This window comes from Rhincodon typus, chromosome 35 (genome assembly GCF_021869965.1).
Source record: "Rhincodon typus isolate 14 chromosome 35, sRhiTyp1.1, whole genome shotgun sequence".
NCBI classification, from domain to species: domain Eukaryota; kingdom Metazoa; phylum Chordata; class Chondrichthyes; order Orectolobiformes; family Rhincodontidae; genus Rhincodon; species Rhincodon typus.
The window spans coordinates 1,331,956-1,356,593 of NC_063366.1; the positions used below are offsets into that span (position 1 = coordinate 1,331,956).

Sequence of the window (24,638 nt, forward strand, 5' to 3'; positions counted from 1 at the left end):
GACCCGCCCCTGACCCTCTCTCCGTGTCCCCATATCTCCATGCCCCAGAGCCTCAGTCCCCATCCACTGACACTCAGTCCCCACCCCCATCCGCCGCCATGTTCCTGCTCTCCGGGGGCAGTGCTCGTTGTGTGTGTTGATGCTCGCGGTTCTCGGTGAGTCCCGTGTCCCGCTGCTTCCCGGCCCTGGAGGAGGGGGCCCCCCTCCATTCGGTGTCGCGGGAGCGCGGCGCTGTCCGGATGAGGGCGGGGACTGGGTCCGACAGCCCCTGTAGATGTACTCAGGGAGATAACGGGAGATTCTATGAGAAAACTGTCCAGAAATATTAATACAGATTGTAACAGTTCCTCTCAGTCTGTCTGAAAAAAATAAACAGAAAAGCTGACAAAATGTTTTGGTCCAATAAAGTGAGTGTGCAGAGCTGATAATGGAAATTTCAGTGATGGCAGATGAATTGAGCAGGTATTTTGTATCCGTCTTCACTATACAGGGTAGAATAACGTCTCCGAAGTAGAGATACATCAGGAAATGGAAGGGAGACGTGAACTTTGGAAAATCGCACTCACCAGAGAAGTGGAACTGAGCGAAGTGTTTGAGCTGCAGGATGCCAAATCTTGATGGACTACTTCTCCCTAGAGTAAGAAGTAAGTGGCTAATGAGATGTGGTTGGTTTTAATTTCCAAAACTCTCTTGCTTCGGGGTAGACTTCCATTAGTTTGGATGATCGCACATATAACTTCCTTATTCAAGAAGGGAGGGAGGTAAAAAGCACGAAAATACAAGCCACTTAGTTCCACAAATTCCACAGTGAAAATAATTTTAAATAAGGCCTAGCAGGAGATTTTGATAAATGCAAGGTAATTTGACAGAGTTATTTAGGGTTTATGAAAGGGAAATCAAGATTAACCAAATGATTGGAGATATTCAGAGTCATAGAATCACATAACATGGAAACAGACCCTTTGGTCCAACTTGTCCGTGGCAACCAAGTTTGTCAAACTAAACTAGTCCCACTTGCCTGCTTTTGGCCCATATCCCTCTAAACCTTTCCTATTCATGTATCTGTCCAAATGTTTTTTGGATGTTCTAACTGTACCTGCGTCTACCACTTCCTCTGGCAGTTCATTCCACACACGAACATGTGAAAATGTTGCCCCTCAGGTCCCTTTTAAATCTTTCTCTTCTCACCTTGAAAATGACCCCCCAAGTTTTGAACACTCTCACCCAAGGGAAAAGACCTTTGCTATTCACCTTATCAATGTCCTTCATTATTTTACAAATATCTATAAGATCACATCTTAACTTCGGCTATAGTGAAAACAGTCCCAACCTATCCAGCTTCTCCTTATAACTGAAATCCTCGAATCCAAGCAACATCGTTGTAAACTTTTTCTGAACCCTGTCCAATTTAATGATATCCTTCCTATAGTAGGGCGGCCAGAACTCCACACAGTACTGTTTATACTGTACTTGGACAAAGTGTCACATCAGAGGTTTTTGCAGAAAAAGAAGGTTTGTGGTGTACAGGGTAGCTTGTTGGTGTTTTGGAGGGAATGACCTCTGCGAAATGTGGACCTGTATGCACCTAGATCCCTCTGTATGTTGATGCTACTAAGGGGTCTGAGATTTACTGTATACTTCCCTCCTGCATTAGAACTTCCAAAATGCATCACTTACATTTTTCCAGATTAAAGTCCATCTGCCATTTTTCCATCCAAGTCTGCGGCCTGTCTATATCCTGCTGTGTCCTCTAGCAATTATTCTTGCTATCAGTAGCTCCCCCAATCTTTGTGTCATCCTCAAACTTGCTAATCAGATAACCTTCATTCTCCTCCCTCCTCCAATCGTATACATTACAGACAACAGGGGTCCCATCATTGATATCTGTGGAACACCATTTATCACAGATCTCCAGACAGAAAAACAGCCTTCCACTGCTACTCTCTGTCTTCTCTGACTGAACCCATTCTGTATCTGTTTTACCTGCTTTTTGGGGGATCCATGTGACTTCACTTTTTGTATCAGCCTGTCATGAGGGACCTTGTCAATAGACTTGCTGCAGTCCATTATAGACAACATCCAACAATCGTCTTTGTCACTTCCTCAACAAAACTTCAATCAAGTTCGTGAGATACGCCTTCCCTGCACAAAGCCACATCATAGTGGTTTACAGCATGGAAACAGATTTTGCGGCCCAACTTGTCCATGCTGCCAGTTTTCATAATTAAACCAGTCTCATTTGCCTGTGTTTGGTCCATATCCCTCCACACCTATTGCTTCCATGCACCTGTCAAATTTCTTAAATGATGAAATTATACTTGCCTCCACCACTACTTCTGGCAGCCCATTCCAGACACTAACCACCCCTCTGGATCCTTTTGTATCTCTCCTCTCTCACCTTAAACCTATGCTGTCTACTTTTAGACTTCCCCTACCCATGGGGAAAAGCTGTTGGCTATCTATCTTATCTATGCCTCTCATGACTTTACAGATTTCTATAAGGTCACCACTCAGTCTTCCTATGCTGCAGGAAAGAAATGATTCAGCCTTATAAGTCAAACCTTCCAGTTTAGGTTGCATTCTATCAAATCTGTTCTGCATTCTTTCTAGTTTAATAATATCCTGTCTATGGCAGGGTGACCAGAACGGCACAGAGTACTCGAAATGTGGCCTTACCAATGTCTTGTACTGCTGCAACAAGATGTCCCATCTTCTATACTCAGTGCTGTGACTGATGAAAGCTAGCATGCCGAAGCCGCCTTCATCACCCTGTCTACCTGTGACTCTTATGTTCAAGCAGCTATGAACTTATACCCGCTAGATCTCTTTGTTTTATAACATTGACTGTGTAAGTCCTACCCTGGTTTGCTTTACCAGAATGCATTTATCTAAATTAAACTCTGCCTGCCATTCCTCAGCTCACTGGCCCAGTTTGAACTTAGAACTTGGAACTGTACAGCACAGGAACAAGCCTTTCGGTTCATGATGTTGTGCCGAACAAGGTGCCAAATTAATATAATCCCTTCTGCCTACCCTTGGTTCATATTATTCCATTCCTTGCATGTTCATGTGTTTATCTAAAAGTCCCCTATCGTATCTCCCTCCACCACCACCCCGGCAGCTTGTTCCACACTTCTACTAGTCTTTGTGCAAAAAAGTTGCCCCTCACACTTCCTTTGAACTTTCCCCCTTTCACCTTAAATGCATATCCCCTAGTTTTAGACATTTCAACTCCTGGAAAAATATTCTGACCATCAGTTGTCTGTCTGACTATGCATCTCATACTTTTATAGACTTCTATCAGGTCTCCCCTCAGCCTTCACTGCTACAGAGAAAACAACTAGAGTTTGTCCAGCCCCTCCTTATAGTTCATTTCCTCTAATCCATTCAGCATCCCGGTGAATCTCTTCTGCACCCTGTCCAAATCCGACTCATCTGTCCTGTAATGTGGCAACCAGGAATGAATGCAGCACTCTACGTGTGGCTTAACTAAAGTGTTATTAAGCTGCCTCCTGACATAATGATTCTACTCAATTTCCTGACCAATAAAGGCAAGCATGCCATACATCTTCCTTACCACTTTATTTATTTGAGTGGCCACCTTCAGGGAGCTATGGACTTGAACCCCAAGATCCGTCTTTACATCAATATTGTTCAGGATCCTGCCATTAACTGTACATGTTTCCTTAACATTTGATCTCCCAAAGTGCAGCACCACATGCTTACTTGGATTAACCTCTATCTGCGATTTCTCACCCATATCTGCAACTGATCTATAGTGAATTGAATTGAATATCCTTTATTGTCACATATATTCAAAATAAAATGCAGTGAAAAGTGTGCAATGTCACTCGTACAGAAGCGCCATCCCTCTGTATCCTTTGTCAAACTTCTGCACTATCTACAACTCCACCGATCTTTGCGTCGTCTGCCAACTTACGAACCCACCCATCTACGTTTTCATCACTGTAATTTGTATTTATGAATAAATCACAAACATCTGAGGTCCCATTATGGATACTGCGGAAAACCACTAGTCACGGAAGTCCAGCCTGAAAAACACCCTTCCACCACTACCCTCTGCCTTTTATGGGTAAGCCAATTCTGAATCCATGCAGCCAGATCATCGTGGTTCCCACTCATCTTAATCTTCTGGATGAGCCTACCCTGAAGGACCTTGTTGAAAGCCTTACTAAAATCCATGTAGACAACGTCTACCCTCATCAATCACCTCTGTCACCTCTTTGAAAAATTCAGTCAGGTTAATAAGACATGACTTGCCCTGCACAAAGCTATCCTGACTGTCCCTATTAGGCCAGTCGTCCAGGACCTCTCCAGTGGCTAATGAGGAATCAAAAGATCTTGGTTAAGACCCTAGTAATCTCTTCTCTTGCCTCTCTCAGTAACCTGGGGTAGATACCATCGGGCCTTGGGGACTTATCCACCTTAATGCTCTTCAACAGTCAGCACCACTTCTGTCTTGATCTCAAAATGCCGTAGCATATTAACATGCTCAACACAAATCTCATTATGCTCCATATCTTTCTCCTGGGTGAATATCAACACAAAGTACTCATTTAGGATCTCACTCACATCCTCTGCCTCTAAGCACAAGTTCCCTCCTTTATCCTTGAGTGGTCCTGCCTTCTCCCTAGTTATCTTCTTGTTTTTAATGTATGTATAGAATATCTTGGGATTCTCTTTATCCCTACTTGCCAAGGTCATTTCGTGGCCCCTTCTTGTTCTCCTAATTCCCTTTTTGAGTTCCTTCCCACTTTCTCTACATTGCTCATGGCCTCTGTCCGATTTTAGCTTCCGAAACCTTACGTACGCTTCTCTTTTCTTCTGAATAAATTTATAATCTCCCTTGTTATCCAAGATTCACTTGCCTTGCCATCCTTGTCCTTCCTCCTTACTGAAACTTGCCGATCGTGAACTCTCATCAGCAGGTCTTTAAACAATTCCAACATGTAAAACGTGGACTTGCCTGATAACAGCTCCTCCCAATTAACACTCCCTAGCTCCTGCCTAAGACTGATGTAATTTGCCCTCCCCCAATTTGGTACCTTCCCACAATGTCATGACTGATCCTTATTTACAGCTATCTTAAAACTTAAGGAGTTGTAATTACTGTTTCCAAAATGCTCTCCCACTAAAAGGTCAATCACCTGGCCAGGCTCATTAGCCAATACAAAGTCCAGTGTGGCCCACCTGTAGTTGGACTATCCACTGTTTCTGTTTCAAGAAGCCCTCTTGGATGCACTAAATAAATTCTACCCTGTCTAAGCCTCTTGCTCTAAGGGAGTCCCAGTCAGTATTGGGGAAGTTAAAGTTATCCACTATGACAGCCCTGTTGTTATTGCGTCTTTCCATAACCTGCGTATATATTTGTTCCTCAATGTCTTGTGACTGTTTGGGGCCTGTGGTATAATTCTGTCAGAGTGATTGCACCCATCTTATTTAAGTTGATCAAGATCTTGCTATATTCCCAGATAACCTCCTTCACTGTCCACTACACCACCCACCTTGGTGTAATAGAACATAGAACATTACAGCACAGTACAGGCCCTTCGGCCCTCGATGTTGCGCCGACCTGTGAAACCAATCTGAAGCCCATCTAACCTAAACTATTCCATTATCATCCATATGTTGATCCAATGACCATTTAAATGCCCTTAAAGTTGGCGAGTCTACTACTTTTGCAGGCAGGGCATTCCACGCCCTTACTACTCTCTGAGTAAAGAACCTACCTCTGACATCTGTCCTATATCTATCACCCCTCAATTTAAAGCTATGTCCCCTCATGCTAGCCATCACCATCCGAGGAAAAAGGCTCCCACTGTCCACCCTATCTAATCCTCTGATCATCTTGTATGTCTCTATCAAGTCACCTCTTAACCATCTTCTCTCTAATGAAAACAGCCTCAAGACCCTCAGCCTTTCCTCATAAGACCTTCCCTCCATACCAGGCAACATCCTGGTAAATCTCCTCTGCACCCTTTCCAATGCTTCCACATCCTTCCTATAATGCGGTGCCCAGAACTGTACGCAATACTCCAAGTGCGGCCGCACCAGAGTTTTGTACAGCTGCAACATGACCTCATGGCTCCGAAACTCAATCCCTCTACCAATAAAACCTAACATACCGTACGCCTTCTTAACAACGCTATCAACCTGGGTGGCAACTTTCAGTGATCTCTGCACATGGACACCGAGATCTCTCTGCTCATCCACACTACCAAGAATCTTACCATTAGCCCAGTACTCTATTCCTGTTACTCCTTCCAAAGTGAATCATCTCACACTTTTCCGCATTAAACTCCATTTGCCACCTCTCAGCCCAGCTCTGCAGCTTATCTATGTCCCTCTGTAACCTGCAACATCCTTTCGCACTATCCACAACTCCACCGACTTTGGTGTCATCCGCAAATTTACTAACCCATCCTCCTACGCCCTCATCCAGGTCAGTTATAAAAATGACAAACAGCAGTGGCCCCAAAACAGATCCTTGAGGTACACCACTAGTAACTGAACTCCAGGATGAACATTTCCCATCAACCACCATCCTCTGTCTTCTTACAGCTAGCCAATTTCTGATCCAAACCGCTAAATCACCCTCAATCCCATGCCTCCGTATTTTCTGCAATAGCGTACCATGGGGAACTTTATCAAACGCTTTACTGAAATCCATATACACCACATTAACTGCTTTACCCTCATCCACCTGTTTGGTCACCTTCTCAAAGAACTCAATAAGGTTTGTGAGGCAAGACCTACCCTTCACAAAACCGTGTTGACTATCCCTATAAATCCTATCTCTTATAATCCTTTCCAACACTTTACCCACAACCGAAGTAAGGCTCACTGGTCTATAATTACCAGGGTTGTCTCTACTCCCCTTCTTGAACAAGGGGACAACATTTGCCAGTCTCCAGTCTTCTGGCACTATTCCTGTAGACAATGACGACATAAAGATCAAAGCCAAAGGCTCTGCAATCTCCTCTCTAGCTTCCCAGAGAATCCTAGGATAAATCCCATCCGGCCCAGGGGACTTATCTATTTTCACACCTTCCAGAATTGCTAACACCTCCTCCTTATGAACCTCAATCCCGTGTAGTCTAATAGACTGTATCTCAGTATTCTCCTCGACAACATTGTCATCTGCAAATTTAGTAACTGTACCTCCTAAATACTCATCCAAATCATTTATAAATGATGAATAACAGTGGCCCCAGCAATGATCTCTGTGACACACCACTGGTCATAGGCCTCCAGTCTGAAAAACAACGGTCTACCACTACACTTTGTCTTCTACCTTCAAGCTAATTTTGTATCCAATTGGCAAACTCTCCCTGGATCCCGTGAGATTTAACCTCAGTCAACAACCTACCATGAAGTACCTTGTCAAAAGCCTTGCAAAAGTCCAAGTAGGCAATGTCTACCGTACTTCCCGAATCAACTTTCTTGGTCACTCCTTCAAAAAACTCAATCTACTTCCTGAGACACAACTTCCCATGCACAAAGCCATGCTGACTATCTCAAATGAGTCTGTGCCTTTCTAAATGCTTGTAGATCCTGTCCCTCAGAATTCCCTGTAACAACTTAGCTGCCTCAAGCTCACTGGTCTGTGATTCCCAGACATTTCCCTGCAGCCTTCCTTAAATAGTGGCACAACATAAGCCATCATCCAATCTTCAAGCACTTTACCTGTGGCTGTCGATGATACAAATATCTTCGCTAGAGGCCCTCCCCAGCCCCTCTCAAAGTCGCAGTGTCATACAGCATGGAAACAGACCCTTCAATCCAACCAGTCCATGCTGAACATAATCCCAAACTAAACTAGTCCCACCAACCAGCTCGTGGCCTATATCGCTCCAAACATTTTGTATTTACATACTTATTCAAACGTCATTTATACGTTGTAATTGTGCCCACATCCTCCACTTCCTCAGGAAGTTCATTTCACACGTGAACCACCCACTGTGTAAAAAAAAAAAATTTGCTCCTCATGTCTTTTTTAAATCTCTCTCCTATCACCTTAAAAATGTAGTCCCTAGTCTTGAAATCCCCCATCCTAGGGAAAAGACAACTACCATTAACTCTGTCTATACCCTTCATTGTTTCATAACCTTCTATAGTGTTTCCTCTCAACCTCCTGTGCTCCAGTGGAAAAAATCCCAGCCCACCCAGCCTTTCTTTATAAATCAAGCGTTCTGTAACCGGCAACATTCTTGTAAATCTCTTTTGAGCCGTCTCCAGCTTAGTAATATTCTTGCTATAATTGCGCAACCAGATCTAAACGCGGTATTCCAGAAGAGGACTCACCAATGTCCTATACAACTCGACCATAACTTTCCAATTCTAACTCAAAGGACTAAGCAATGAAGGCAAGCGTGCCAAATGCCTTTTAAACCACCCTGTCTATATGTGAAACAAACTTCAAAGAATTATGTTCTTGAACCAGTAGGTCCCTCTGTTCTACAACACTACCCAAGGCGCTACCATTAATTGTATAAACCCTACCCTTGTTTGTTGTATCAAAATGCAATACCTTGCCTTTAGAATCATAGTGTTATAGAGATGCACAGCACCCTTTGGTTCAACTTGTCTATGCCAACCAGATAGCCTGAATTAATCTAGCCCCATTTGACAGCATTTGGCCCATATCCCTCTAAACCTTTCCTATTCATTTACCAATCCAGATACTTTTTAAATGTTGTAACGTACCAGCCTCCACCACTTCCTCTGGCAGCTCATTCCATACACACACCACCCTCTGTGTGAAAATGTTGCCCCTTAGGTTCCTTTTAAATCTTTCCCCTCTCACCTTAAACCTACGCTCTTGAGTTTTGGACTTCCTCATCTGGGGAACAATCCTTGTCTATTTGCCCTATTCATGCCCCTCATGATTTTACAAACCTCTGTAAGGTCACCCATCAGTTTCCGACGCTGCAGGGAAAATAGCTCCAGCCTTGTAGCTCAAACCCTCCAACCCTGGCAACATCCTTATAAATCTTTTCTGAACCCTTTCAAGTATCACAACATCCTTCCTATAGCAGGGCAACCAGAACTGCATGCAGTATTCCAAAAGTGGCTGAACCAATGTCCTGTACAGCCACAACATGACCTCTCAACTCCTATACTCAATGCAGTGCCAATAAAGGCAAGCATACCAAACGCCACCTTCATTATCCTAGCTACCTGTGACTCCACTTTCAAGGAACTATGAACCTGCAGTCCAAGGTCTCTTTGTCCAGCAGTACTCCCCAAGATCTTACCATTAACTGTATAAGTCCTGCTGTGATTTGCCTTTCCAAATGCAACACCTCACATTTATCTAAATTAAATTGCATCTGCTACTCCTTGGCCCATTGGCCCGTCTGATCAAGAACCCATTGTACTGTGAGGTAACCTTCTTCACTGTCCACTACACTCCAATTTTGGTGTTGTCTGCAAGCTTACTAACTATATCTCCCATGCTGACATACAAATCATTTATATAAATGACAAAAAGCAGTGGACCCAGCATCGATCCTTGCACCACACTGCTGGTCACAGGCCTCCAGTCTGAAAAGCAACCCTCCAGCACCACCCTCTGTTTTCTACCTGCGAGCTAGTTCTATATCCAAAAGGCTAGTTCTCCCTGTACTCCACGTGATCTAACCTTGCTAACCTGTCTACCGTGCGGAACCTTGTTGAACACCTTACTGAAGTCCATGTGGATCACATTCACTGCTCTGCCCTCATCAATCCTCTTCGTTAGTTCTTCAAGAACCTCAATCAAGTTTGTGAGACACGATTTCCCACACACAAAGCCATGTTAACTATCCCTAATGAGTCCTTGCCTTTCCAAATAGATGTAAACCCTGTCCATCAGGATTCCCTCCAACAACTTGCCCACCACCGATGTCAGGTTCACCGGTTTGTAGTTCCTTGGCTTTTCCTTACCAACTTTCTTAAATAGTGGCACCACATTTGCCAACCTCCAGTCTTCTAGCACCTTACCTGTGGCTATTGATGATGCAGATATCTCAGCAAGGGGCCCAGCAATCACTTCCCTCGCTTCCCACAGAGTTCTCAGGTACACCTGATCAGGTCCCGGGGATTTATCCATCTTTCTGCATTTTATGACGTCCAGTACCACACCTCAGAATATGGACATTTTTCAAGATATCGTTATTTATTTCCCCACATTCTATATCCTTCTCCTCAGTAAACAGTATCTCCCCCATCTCCTGAGTTCCACAAATGGGTTGCCTTGCTGATCTTTAAGGGGCCCTATTCTCTGCCTAGTTACCCGTTTGCCGCTAATGTATTTGTAGAATCCCTTTGGATTCTCCTTAACCCTATTTGCCAAAGCTGATACATGTTCCTTTTCTCCCCCTCCTGATTTCCTTCCTTCTTTTTCTTGACCAAACCTCAATTTCTCCAGCCATCCAGCATTCCCTACACCTACCAGCCTTGCCCTTCACCCTAACAGGAACATATTGTCTCTGGATTCTCGTTATCTCATTTTTGAGGGCTTCCCATTTTCCAGTCGTCCCTTTACCTGGAAACATCTGGCCCCAACCAACTTTTGAAAGTTCTTGCCTAATATCATCAAAATTGGCCTTCCTCCAATTTAGAACTTTAACTTTTAGATCCAGAGTATCCTTCTCCATCACTATTTTAAAACTAATAAAATTATGGTGTCTGGTCCCGGACCGCTCCCCCACTGACACCTCAGTTATCTGTCCTGCCTTACTTCCCAAGAGTAGGTCAAGTTTTGCACCTTCTCTGGTACGTACATCCACATATTGAATCAGAAAATTTTCTTGTACGCACTTAACAAATTCCTCCCCGTCCAAGCCCTTAACATTATGGCTGTCCCAGTCTATGTTTGGAAAGTTAAAATCCCCTACCACGACCACCCTGTTATTCTTACAGATAGCTAAGATATCCTTACAAATTTGCGTCTTAATTTGCCGCTGACTACTGGGGAGGTCTATAGTACAATCTCTATAAGGTGATTATCCCTTTCTTACTTCTCAGTTGCACCCAATTAACTTACGTGGACATATGCCCAGGAATATCCTCCCTAAGTAGAGCCATAATGTTATCCCTAATTAAAAATGTCACTCCCCCTCCTCTCTTGCCCCCCTTTCTATCCTTCCTATAGCAAATATATTTTGGAACATTAAGCTGCCAGTCCTGTTCATCCCTGAGCCTCATCTCTGCAATTGCTATTAAATCCTAGTCCCATGTTCCTGATCATGCCCTGAGTACATCTGCCTTACCTGTCAGGCCTCTTGTATTGAAATAAATGCAATTTAATTTATAAGTCCTACCTCATTCTCTGATTTGTTCCTGCCTGCCCTGACTGTTTGACTTGCTCCTTTTCCCAACTGTATCAGTCTCAGCCTGCTCTCTTTCCTCACTATCTCCCTGGGTCCCACCGAGCAGCTCTAGCAAATCTCCCCACCATTATATTAGTCTCCTTCTAATTCAGGTGCCATCTGTCTTTCTTATACGGGCCATTTCTACTCCAGAAGAGATTCCACGGATCCAAAAATGTGAATCCTTCTCTCCTGCACCAGTTCCTCAGCCACGCATTCATCTGCTGTATCCACCTATTCCTACCCTGACTAGCTCATGGACCCGGGAGTAATCCAGGTATTATTACCCTCGAGGACCCCCTTTTTAAATTCCTGCCTAACTTCCTATATTCTCTCCTCAGAATCTAATCCTTTTCTCTTCCTGTGTTATTTGTTCCAATGTGTACAATGACCTCCTGCTGGTCCCTCTCCCCTTTGAAAATAGTCTGCACCCTCTCCGAGATATCCCACCAGGGAGGCAGCACACCATTCTGATGTCCTGCTGTTGGCTGCAGAAACGTCTGTCTGTGCCTCTGAATAGAGAGCCCCCTATCACATTTGATTGCTTAGAACTTGACATACCCCCTGTTACATTAGAGCCAGTTTCGGTTTCAGAAACCTGGCTGTCAGTACTATATTCCCCTGAAAGTCCATCACTCGCTACATTTTCGAAAACAGCATACTTGTTTGAGATGGGGATAGCCATAGGAGACTCCTGCAATACCTGCCTCCCTCTCCTACCTTTCCTGGGAGCAACCCATCTACCTGACTATCTTTAGTTTATTTCCCTTCCTGCAACTGTTATCCATCACACTCCCTAGCTCCTGTAAATTCCTCATTACCTCTAACTGCCACTCCAACCGATACGTGCATTCTGATGGGATTCGCAACCCATCACACTTCCTGCAGACATAATCATCAGTAACATGGAAACTGTTCCTACTGTTCCACATTTGACAGGAAGAGACATCACTGTTATCCAGATTGATCTCAATCTGCCATTTTTCAGCCTATTGACCCATTTGGTTGAAGTCCCTTTGTAATACTAAGAAACCTTCTTCACTGTCTACTATGCTACCAATTTTAATGTTGTCCGCAAACTTACTAACCATGTCTTATATAGGCTCATTCAAATCATTTTTGTAAATGACAAACGAAAGAAGACCCAGAACCGATCCCTGTGAAACATCGCTGGTGACCAGCCTCCTGTCCGAAAAGTAACCCTCCACCACCACTCTCTGTCTCCTGCCAGTAATGTAGTAACATAGAAGATAGGAGCAGGAGGAGGCCATTCGGCCCTTCGAGGCTGCTCCTCCATTCATCATAATCATCCAACTCAGTAGCCTAAACCTGCTTTCTCCCCGTAACTTTCAATCCCATTCACCCCAAGTGCTATTTCTAGCTGCCTCTTGAATACATTCAATGTTTTGACATCAATTACTTCCTGTGGTAATGAATTCCACAGGCTCACCACTCTTTGGGTGAAGAAATGTCACCTCCTGTCCATCCTAAATGGTCTATCCTGAATCCTCAGACTGTGACCTGTGGTTCTGGACACATCCACCAGCGGGAACATCCTCTCTACATCTACCCTGTCTAATTCTGTTAGAATCTTATAAGTCTCTATGAGATCCCTCCCTCATTCGTTCGAACTCCAGTGAAAACAGTACTTTCCTCATCTTCCTCATCCAGTATCTTTCCTCATACAATAGTCCCGCCATCCCCGGAATCAGCCAAGCCAATTATGTATCCAATTGGCAAGCTCATCCTGAATCCCACGTGACCTAACTTGACTAGTTAGTCTACCATGCTAAACCTTGTCGAAGGCTTTACTAAAATCCAAGCAAACAACATCTACTGCTCTGCCCTCAGCAATCTTTTTGGTAACTTCCTTAGTCAAGTTTGTGAGACATGATTTTCCTGGTACAAAACCATGCTGACTATCCTGGGGTATACTTCAACAGGTTCCGGAATTGTAGCTAATAAGTCCATATGTTTACAAATGTGAGTAAATCCTAACCTAAGAATCTTCTCCAAGTTTCTCTCCCACTGATGTAATCCCTGTCACAGTTGTGTAATTTCCCAGGTTATGTTACCTTTCTTAAACAAAAGAACAACATTGGCTGTATGCCAGTCCGCTGGGACCTCTCCTGTGACTAAAGAGGATACAAAGATTTCGTACAAGGCCCCAGTAATTTTCCCACGTCTCCCTCAGCATTCTAGGATAGGTCCCATCAGGTCCTGGGGACTTGGCTATCTTAGTGCTTTTCAAGACACCCAACACCACCTCCATTTTTATATTGACATGACCCAAAATATCAACATACACCTCACCAGACTCACCATCCATAATGTCCTTTTCCTTTGTTCCGATGCCAAGTATTCGTTAAGGACTTTACCCTCTTTCTCTGGCTCCATGCATAAATTCTCTCCTTTGATCTTGAATGGGCCTGCCCTTTCCCTAGCTACCTGCTTACTAATTAAATATATATAAAATGCCTTGATATTTTTCCTTAATCCTCTTTGCCAAAGACATTTCATGGTCCCTTTTAGCCCTCTTAATTCCTTGCTTGAGTTCTTTCCTGCTATCTTTGTATTCTTTGAGGGCTTTGTCAATCTTCAGTTTCCTGAACCTGATGCATGTCTCATTTATCTTTTTTAACTGAGCTTTCAGTTTCTCTTGTCATCCAAGATTCCTGAATCTTGCCATCCTTATCCTTCAGTTTCATAGGAACATGCTGGTCCTGAACTCAAATCAACTCACCTTTAAAAGAATACCACATGCCAGATGTAGATTTACCCTCAAACACTCGCCCTCAGTCAACTTTCCCCAGTTTCTGCCTAATATTATGGTAGTTAGTCTTCCTGCAGCTTAGTACTTTCACCCAAGGACTACTCTTATCCTTATGCACAAGTAACTTAAAGTTTACCAAATTATGGTCACTCTTTCAGAAACTTGGATCACCTGGCTGGGCTCATTCCCCAATACTGGGTCCCTTCCTGACTATTTACATATTGTTTCAAAAAACCACCCATACTTAATTTCTTCCCCATCCAAGCCCCTGGCACTAAGCCAGTCCCAGTCAATATAGGGGAGCTATAGAATCCATAGAATTCCTACAGTGTGGAAACAGGCCATTTGATCTAACAAGTCTGCACCAATCCTCCGAAGAGCATCCCTGTACCCCTGTAATCCTGCATTTCACAGAGCCTAACCTACACACCTCTGAATGCTTTGGGTAATTTAGCAGGGCCAATTCACCTTACGTGCACATCTTTAGACTGTGGGAGGAAACTGGAGCACCCAGCAGAAGCCTACACAGACATGGGGAGAACGTGCAACCTCCACACAGATGCTCACCCGAGGCCGGAATTGAACTGGAATCCTTGGCACTGTGAGGCAGCAGCGTTAACCACTGAGCCACTGTGCCACCCCACGGCTAAAATCACCCTCACAATCCAGAGATAGCAAGAACTGCCGATGCTGGAGTCGGAGATAGCACAGTATGGAGCTGGAAGAACACAGCAGGCCACGCAGCATCAGAGGAGCAGGAAAGTTGATGTTCCGGTCGGGACCCTTCTTCAGAAAATCTTCAGATGTTGCTGGCCTGCTGTGTTCTTCCAGCTCCACACTGTGTTATCTCACAAGAACCCAGTTGTTTTCACAAGGTGACTTGGTTAAAATGGATGAAATTCTAAAGGGTCTTGGCAGGGTAAATGCAGAGAGGATCTTTTCTCTTGTGGGAGAATCTAGTACTAGGAATTACTGTTTGAAAATAAGGGGTCATTTAAAACAGAGGTGAGACATTTTCTCTCGACTGTCATATGTTCGTATAGTGCTGAAAAGGCCCTTCATCTCATCAAGTCTGCACTGACATAAGTACCACTAAAAGTGTGCTAATCCCAATTTCCTACACTTGTTCGATATCCTTGAATGTTATGATATTTGAAGTACTCATCCAAACTTTTTTTAAAGGTTGTAAGGTTTCCGGCTCCACTACCTTCCCAGGCAGTTTATTCCAGATACCCATCACTTGCTGAATGAAAATGTTTTCTCCCAAATCCATCTGAATCTCCTGTCCCTTACCAGGCAGCATAGTGGTACAGCGGTTGAGCATGATATTGGCACAGTGGTTAGCCCTGCTGCTTCACGTGGCAGGGGTCCTGAGTTCGATTCCACCCTTGGGTGACTGTCTGTGTGGAGTTTGCACATTCTCTCCGTGCCTGTATAGGTTTCCTCTAGTTGTTCCCACAGTACAAAGATGTACAGATTAGATGGATTAGCCATGTTAAATTGCCCATAGTGTCCAGGGATGTGCAGGTTAGATGGATTAGCCATGTTAAATTGCCCATAGTACCCAGGGATGTGCAGGTTAGATGGATTAGCTGTGGGAAATGTAGGTTAAGGGTGGGGGCAGGGTGTAGAATGTTTTTTTAAAAAAAAATGGTGACATGGTGCCTCAGTGATTAGCACTGCTGCCTCGCAGCGCCAGGACTCGGGTACAGTTCCAGCCTCGGGTGACTGTGTATGGAGTTTGCACATCCTCCCCATGTCTGCGTCGTTTTCCTCCATGTGCTCCAGCTTCTTCCCACACTCCAAAGATGTGCAGATTAGGTGGATTGGCCATGCTAAATTTGCCATAGTGTCCAGAGATGCGTAGGTTAGGTGGATTAGCCATGGGAACTGCAGTGACAGAGTGGGGAGATGAGTCTGGGTGGGATGCTCTTTGGAGAGTTGTTGTGAACTTGTTGGGCCAAATGGCCTGTTTCCACACTGTAGGGATTCTATAATTTACCCTAAACCTTTGCCCTCTCACGATTGACCCTTCAACCAACAGCTGCTCTCTGTACCCCTCATAATCCTATACACCTCAAATATGTACCCCCTCAGTTTTCTCCACTCTTTAAAAAAACAATCCAAGTCTTTCTAGTGTCTCCTTATTGCTCAGTTTCTCCATCCCAGGCAACATTCCTGAGGGGGAGGTGATGGCCTAGTGGTATTATCGTTGGACTGTTAATTCAGAGACCTAGACCTGGGTTCAAATCCCGTAACATATAATGGCAATAATAAATCATAAATAAATAAGAGTCTAATGATGACCTTTAGGGAAGGAAACTGCCATCTTTACCTGGTCTGGCCTACAGGCTCACAGCAATGTGATTGACTCTTAACTGCCCTCTGGGCAATTGGGGCTGGGCAATGAATGCTGCCCAGTAAGCAACGCCCTCAACCTGCGAATGAATTAAAAAAAAGGAACCTCCTCTGTAACCTCTCTAGTGCTGTTGCATTCTTCCTGTAATGAGCTGACCAGAAAACTCTCAGTACTCCAATTATGGCCTGACCTATGCTCTGTACAACTCCAACATTACCTCCTTGCTCTTATACTCTATTTCCACGACTGTTCCTCTAAGCTATCCAGTGTCCTGCCATTCATTAGGTACTCCTTCATCTTGTTTTTCTTTCCAAAGTGCATCAGCTTGTACTTATCAAGATGATGTCACAAGTCTTTCAAATTCTCTTCCTGTAAAGGTGGTGCAAGCTGAATCCTTGAATAGATTGATGGTAAGGGAGTGGGAGAAAGTGTGTGAAATGTTGCAGGTGGGAATGTGTATTTGAGGTTCCAATCAGACAGCCATGACCTGATTGAATGGCAAAGCAGGTTCGAGGAGTCAAATGGCCTCCTACTACTGCTTGTTTGTGCATACGGAGGCAATGATTCTCCAGATCCGTACCACATGGCGACAGTGATTCACAGGCTGTCTCCTGCACACCAGCAGAGAATCATAAAACCCCCACAGTGTGGAAAGAGGATATTTAGCCCATCAAATCTGCACTGACCCTCAGAAGAACATCCTATCCTGACCAAGTCCCCCACCCTACCCCCTAACTCTGCATTTCCCATGGAATGTCCACCTAGCCTACAAATCCCTGGACACACCAGGGCAATTTAGCACAGCCAGTCCACCTAACCTGTACATCTTTGGTCTCCGGGAGAAAACTCAAACACCTGGCAAAACCCACACCGACACGGGGAGAATGTGCAAACTCCACACAGGCTATCACCTAAGTCTAGAATCAAACCGGAGTCCCTGGCACTGTGAAGCAGCAGTGCTAACCACTGAGCCACCTGTGCTGACAGGGTCACAGAATCTGTGCTGTGCAGAGACAGTGATTCACAAGATCTTTACAAAAAGATGACAATTCTCAGCATCTTTACAGAGTTGGTGATCCATGGGATATTTAGAGGTATTGATTCATGGGACCCTGCACCAAGAGGAGTTTGCTCTGTAAAACAGTAAATAAGCAGTTTAATAGAGAGATGTTTATGACTAGGGTGATTACTGGGCCTGTCGCAGTGTTTCCTGTGATTCCTGTAGCTCTTGTTCACTGATTAACCTTTACTCTGATGTCCACAAACAGCCAGGAGTTTGATCACTCCTTTTCTTCTTCTCTGATTAGACACGGTGTGTACATGTGCACTTTGGATTGAAGGATCAACATGGAAGTTCAGGATGAAAGGCAAATCCTCAAGAACAATGGGCAGCAACTTCAGCAGCAGATTAGACTCAGACCGTTGACACCTGGACATGGGGGGCTGGAGGTCCTGTGCTGCAAAGTGTGTGGAAAGGGTTTCCGCTGGCCCAGCCTACTGGACACACACCTCCGCATTCATACTGGAGACAAGCCCTTCGAGTGTGCCGTGTGCCAGATGCGTTTCTACACATCCAGCGAGGTCACCAAGCACCAGCGATTTCACACAGGTGAGAAACCTTTTGAGTGCTCGGTGTGCACAAAGCGCTTCCACACATCCAGCAACCTGGTGCAGCATCACAAAGTCCATACTGGTGAGAAGCCGCACAAGTGCGCAGTCTGCAGCAAGAGCTTCTCCCGCTCCTGTGACCTGAGCAAGCACAGACGCATTCACACGGGGGAGAAGCCATTCGGCTGTGGAGTGTGCGGCAAGTGCTTCCACACGTCCAGCAACCTCGTCCAGCACCGGCAGGTCCACGCCGCTGAGAGGCCCTTTGAGTGCAATGTGTGTGCAAAGCGATTCTACACCTCCAGCCTCCTGACACAGCACCAGAAAATTCACACCGGTGAGAAGCCGTTCGAGTGCACGGTTTGCCGGAAGCGCTTTTACCGATCAGGCTACCTCATTGAGCACCAGCGCACCCATACGGGAGAGAAAAAGTTCGAGTGCACCGTGTGTGGTAAAAGGTTTCACACGTCGAGCAATCTGAACAAGCACGTGAAAATCCATACCGGGGAGAAACCATTCAAATGCTCACTGTGTGACAAGAGGTTTTATACATCCAGTAACCTAACACAGCATCAGCAGATCCACACAGGGGAGAAGGCATTCAAATGCAGTGTCTGCAAGAAGCGGTTTAAAAGTTTCAGGTACTTGCTGCAGCATCAAATGAAGCACGCCGGGGACACAGCGTCGAACGTACTGGATTAAACTCTGCCTCGCAGTCTGTGCATTTTCTGCCAACACAGGGAGCTGCTTTGATGTTTTGACTCTGGTCCTCTTCCTTTCCCCAGTCTTTATGAAACAGTGGTGGTGAATCACAGGGTCAGTCGGTTCTCAATCCCAGAGTCTCCTGCCCCATCGCTTCTCATGATTAAGTTTGGACACCAAGATTAGTACTGTTGGAGAGGGAAGCTAGCATTTAAGATCATGGGCAGATGGGGCATTGACCACTTTTCATGTGAAAAACTGATCAGCCATCCTTTGATGCCATGCACCTCGATGAAGGGTCATAATTTGTAGCAAATGGGATATCTGTGTTTCAGTTGTCAGCATGAGCGAGTCTGTGATCACTCCACAACTCTCCACAATAGCCCTACCTCCTATTCTATCTCAGACATCCATCCAGATTTCCCATTTTCAGAAACAAAATTTAAGCTTACCCCCCACACCCCCACCTCAACCCTAAAGTAGCATCTCGGATTTCCAGAGGATTATCCAAGCAGGTTCTACTGACATATCTTTGTGTGGATACTGAGTGCTCAACAACTGTTCATTCAATATTCTTTCTTAGGAAGCATTTAAACTGTTGGAATTCCCAATGTCTTGCCCTCCTATATCTCTCCCCATAATCCTAGCACTTAGATAGAAACTTATTATTACTGTCTGGTTCACTAAATATTCCCTGATTGGTTCACGCGTGTGTTTTCCTATCTCTCGAGATTCAAGCCCATTTCACGTTCTCTAGTTCCCCTTTCTGTGCCTAACAATCCTGATAGCCCGAATTTACAATCATAGAGTCATGGAGATGTACAGCATGGAGACGGATCTTTTGGTCCAACTCGTTCATGCTGACCAGATAGCCTAAATAAATCTAGTCCCATTTGCCAGCATTTGGCTCGTATCCCTCTAAACTTTTCCTGTTCATATACCCATCCAGATGCCTTTAAAATGCTGTAATTGTACCAACCTCCACCGCTTCCCCGGTACCTTAAACCTATGCCCTCTAGTTTTGCAACCCCCACCCCGGAGGAAAGACCTTGATTTTATCCTATAAGACCACCCGTTGGCCTCCGACACTCCAAGAAAAATAGCCCCAATCTATTCAGCCTCTTCTATAGTTCAAACCCTCCAACGTCTGGCACCGTCTTTGTAAATCTTTTCTGAACCCTTTCAAGTTTCATAACATCCTTCTTACAGCAGGGAGACCAGAATTGTACAGTATTCCAAAAGTGGCCAAACCAATGTCCTGTGCAGCTGCCACATGATCTCTGAATTCCTATACTCCATGCACTGACCAACAAAGGAAAGCATATCAAAATGCCTTTTTCACATCATTTCTATTTTCCTGCCACTGTCCCAGGATTTACTCCGTCTTAAAACATCTGACAGTCCCTGCTTACACCCCACCCTCCTCCGAATGTACTGTCACTTGTAAATGAGAGCTTTGCCGTTCCTGATGCTGTTAAGGATGCTCCCATTTGAGTTATGGCCTTGATCGAAGGACATGTTTGAGGACTGAGACTCTTTCTCTTTAATCACATGTCCGTGTTTGCTTCCTCAAATCATGGTGGTGCTGTTGCTGGTGGTTCAGCACTTGTGTGTAAATTGTTGCTTAGACTGCCCACCTAGTCCTACATTTGCCTTTAAAATTCTTGGTCGGTCCAGCCTCCTCCTCTCCTCCACCAACTGAGTATTACACTAGGTTTCTCCCCGAAATATCCTCTGCACCCTGGAATTTCCAACTATCTAGCCATCGATCTCGATTCATCCAGCTGCTAATTTACTAAGTGGTGCCTTCCACACCGTCTTTGATGCCCTTCCTCTCACTAAAATTGTTACAATTTTCTAACCTTGTTGATTCACCACCTTTGCCTTCTTACGTCTGAAAGAGCTTTAGGTTTAAATGTCTCTAACAATCAATTTTTTGGCCCGTTGCTGAAATCTGCCTGGATACAGCGATCACTAAATTTGTCAAATGTTAACGTTGTTTAATGATTACTCAGGCAGATGAAAATGACACCAGCTTTACTTAAAAAAACACTGAACAGGAATAGGCCATTCAGCCCTTCGGGCCAACTTCCCCATTCAAATGATCATGGTTGATCATCCAACCTAGTACTCTGTTCCTATTTTCTCCCAATGCCATTTGATCCCTTTAGGCCCAAAAACTATATCTAACTCCTTCTTGAAAACATTCAATGTTTTGGCCTCTGCCACTTTCTGTGGCAGAAAACTCCACAGACTCACCACTTTTTGGGTGAAGAGATTTCTCCTTATCTCAATCCTAAATGGCCCATCCCATATCCTTAGTCCGTGAGCCCTGGTTCTGGACTCCCCAGTCATAGAGAACATCGTCCCTGTGTTTACTATGTCTGGTCCTGTTAGAAGTTTATTGCAAACAGCATCTACCCCACTTCTGCATCCATTGCTATGTCTTTGCCCACTTCTGGAGGAGGTTGTGATCCTTTCGTTGCAACAATTGAGAACACATGGCTTACCATGTAAACCTACTTTGAGGTTAACCCTTCCTCAGCTATCAGTTTGTATTGTTTCTGAGTTTTCATCAATTTTTCCATTTTTTAGGAGTTGGGATGTTATATTACAGCTGTTCAGGACAACGGTGAGGCCACTTGTAGAATACAGCGTACAGTTCTGGTCACCTTTCTATAGGAAGGATGTTAAACCTGAAAGTTATCAGAAAATATTTACAAAGATGTTGCTGGGACTGGAGGGTTTAAGCGAAAGGGAGAGGCTGAATAGGCTGGAGATTTTGTCCCTGGAGTGTTGGAGGCTGAGGGTGAACAGTTAAAGGTTTATAAAATCATGACAGGATAGGATGAATAGTCAAGGTATCTTTCCTAGGATGGGGGAGTCCACAACCAGAGAGGGCATAGGTTTAAGGTGAGAGGGGAAAGATTTAAAAAGGACCAGTGGGCAACTTTTTCATGCAGAGAGTGGTGCGTGTAGAATAAGCTGCCAGAGGAAGTGGTGGAACTTGGTACAATTACAACATTTAAAAGGCATCTGGATGGGTACATGAATAGGAAGGGTTTAGAGGAATATGGGTCAGATGCTGGCAAATTGTACTAGGTCACAATTTAGGATATCTGGTCAGTGCAGATTAGATGGACTGAAGGGCTTGTTTCTGTGCTGAATGACTTTATGGGAATGATATAAAGGTTAACAGTGAGGGTGGGAGGACAGGGGCACACCGGGGATAGGGGATTGATCTGCAGAATTGGAGATATGACACAGATGGTCCTTGGGTTATGAACATGCATTCCAGTATTTTTATTTGGTTTTCCGAACTTTGAGGCCTCTGCCACAAACTCCATTCTCTACTGACTCCACCTCTGTCCCTTGCAACTATCTGAGGCGAAGAATTCCTGTCCTATTGGACTCTGAGACATGCTTTCCTCTGTAATATTGCTGAATTCCATTATAACTTACGCTGGTCTGCTGGAACCCTCCTTCATGTCTTTGTATCTAAACTTGCTATTCCTACATTCTATAAATTCAGAAGTCACGCAAGATTCTGCTCATGTCCCTGTATCACAACAAATTCTGTTGACTGTCCCGTATGCTCACTAACCTACAGTGGTAGTGAAACAAATGTGAAGACTTTATATTTTTCTTTTTCTGTATTTTTGATTGTTTACTGAGATGGGAAAAGGATTGGTTTAAAATCCTAGGATTATGGAAGTGATACTGCACTTTTTAAGGGCGAGTAACTTGACTGTCAAATCGTAAATGCCGTTGACTCAACTGTTTGCTCTTCCAGTTACAAATAAGCTGGAGCCAGGGGTGTGTGCAAATGGAGATTTGGCCAGCAACAAGTAACTGATTGGTCTGTGGGCTAGTCCCTAGCAATGGCCTTCTGTCTACAAAAGCAATGTGATTGGCTCCCAAGTAGCCGAACAGGTTATAGGTGTGAGCATTTTGGGGAAAGCAATTGGATCTCTGGAAAAGAAAGAGACTGCGTCTTTTACTTTGTAGGAAAAACCATCTCAAGCCAGGTAAAAGAACTAGTTCATTTTTCTCTTGTCAGTTGCTGCAAGCTGTAGTTTTAAGTAAGTCAGCGGTTTTTCAAGTTGTGAGCCAGCTGCCACATCCTTCCTGCAAGTGACTGAAAGAACCTGGAGAATGTAGCTCAAGGACCAGTCTCCTAACAAACCAAGAGGATCAACACAGCGAACCCTGGGAATAGGGGCCATTGAACTGCTTTTGCAGTCTTTACCTCTACCTATGAAGCTGTTTTTTTTGTCTGCATGTGTAGGAGGAATCTATGGGGGAGAAGGGATTAGAGTTTTAACAATACTGGTTATATGTTGACAGTTCATAATGCAGTATCTGTAGATAGAATGTATTTATTTGTAATAAATTGTAATTCTTGTTACATACAGAAACCTGGTTTGTGCTTTCTGTCAACCTGGATTTAAAAGATAAGTACCTTAGGGAATCCTGTATACCTTTTCAAATATTTAACATCTGGGATGACTCCAACAATAGCACAGCTTGATTTCCAGCAGAGTATCCCAGTGAGGCCTAACACAGTAGCAGTGAATGTGCATATTCTTACATGTACAGTTGCATGCATTCACACATAGGACCCTGTCCTTTGCAGAACAGGAGTGTGCACACAGACTGTAGACCTGTTTCAATGCAACAAAATTGGTGACACAAACGCTGTTGTCAATTTCTTGACATATTAGAATCAGAATGCCTGGTTTAAATTCAATAAAGTATGTCAGTTAACTGTTAGTCTTCATTAACTGGTGCATTTTTAGTCATCTAACCTAATATCTCCTTATGTGATTTTGAATCGAATCCCTACAGTGTGGAAACAGACTCTTCGGCCCAATAAGGCCACACCAACCCTCAGAGCATCCCACCCAGAACCATCTGCTTAATCTAGGCATCCCTGAACATTACAGGCAATTTAGCATGGCTAATCCACTTAGCCTGCACATCTTTGGACTGTGGGAGGAAACCGGAGCACCCGGAGGAAACCCACACAGACATGGGGAGAATGTGCAAACTCCACACAGACAGTCACCTGAAAGTGGAATCGAACCCGGGTCCCTGGCACTGTGAGGCAGCAGTGCAAACCACTGTGCCGCCCCAAACATTGTTGTCAGTGTTTTTGTTTCATAATGTTCCAGTTAACTACCTGGGACATCTTACTACCTTACAGGTGCCATATGAATGTAAGTGGTTATTGCAATGTCAATATTGCAGGAATTGGTGAATGTTTGCACAGTGCTGTCGAGGCATTGCAACTCCTCACCTTGTCCCACAGGAGCGAGTTTTTCTTTACTATGATTCATAGCGTCCGTGCTTTCCTCTTCACCCTAAAAGGCCATCAGTCTGTCCTGTAACTCTATTGGGATCATCTCTTTGCAATTTCCCCTTGAACTCGGGTCTTTGGCCTGAGGCTTAAGCTCACACTTTCCCCATTGCTTCTGTCTGAACTGTCCGACTGGGGCAGTGTTACTGTGTTGCGAACTCCCTGTAGCTTTAGCACTGCCCTTCTCCTCAGGAGAATGTCAGATTCAGCACTGCCTTTACCCTCCTGCTCTGGAGAATGCTGCTCGTATGCTGTCAGCTTTGGGCACTGCCTATACCCGCCAGATGGAGAGAATGTTGTTCACAACCTGTCAGATTCAGCTGTGGGAAATGTTGTTTGAATCATGTCAGCTTTGGCACGCTCTGGAGAATCTGGCTCAAATCGTGTCAGCCTGTGCACTGCCTTGTACCCTCCTGCAATGGGAAACATTGTTCACATTCTAAGATAATAAGGTGTAGAGCT

At 44.4% G+C, this 24,638-nt stretch overlaps 1 protein-coding gene across 2 annotated transcripts in view; it reads left to right on the forward strand.

Moving 5' to 3' along the window:
• LOC109912887 (zinc finger protein 501-like) overlaps nucleotides 1-24,638 on the forward strand; it is a 33,334-nt gene continuing 8,696 nt past the window's right edge. Inside the window, exons 1-3 of one of the 2 annotated variants that reach the window (XM_048616771.1) lie at nucleotides 1-155; nucleotides 491-644; nucleotides 17,815-18,756. In XM_048616771.1, the coding sequence (XP_048472728.1) occupies nucleotides 17,855-18,756 (902 nt within the window). In that variant the 5' untranslated portion in view covers nucleotides 1-155; nucleotides 491-644; nucleotides 17,815-17,854. Of the gene's footprint in view, nucleotides 156-490; nucleotides 645-17,814; nucleotides 23,236-24,638 lie in introns of those variants that run through there. The other variant, XM_048616770.1, reaches the window with a different exon arrangement.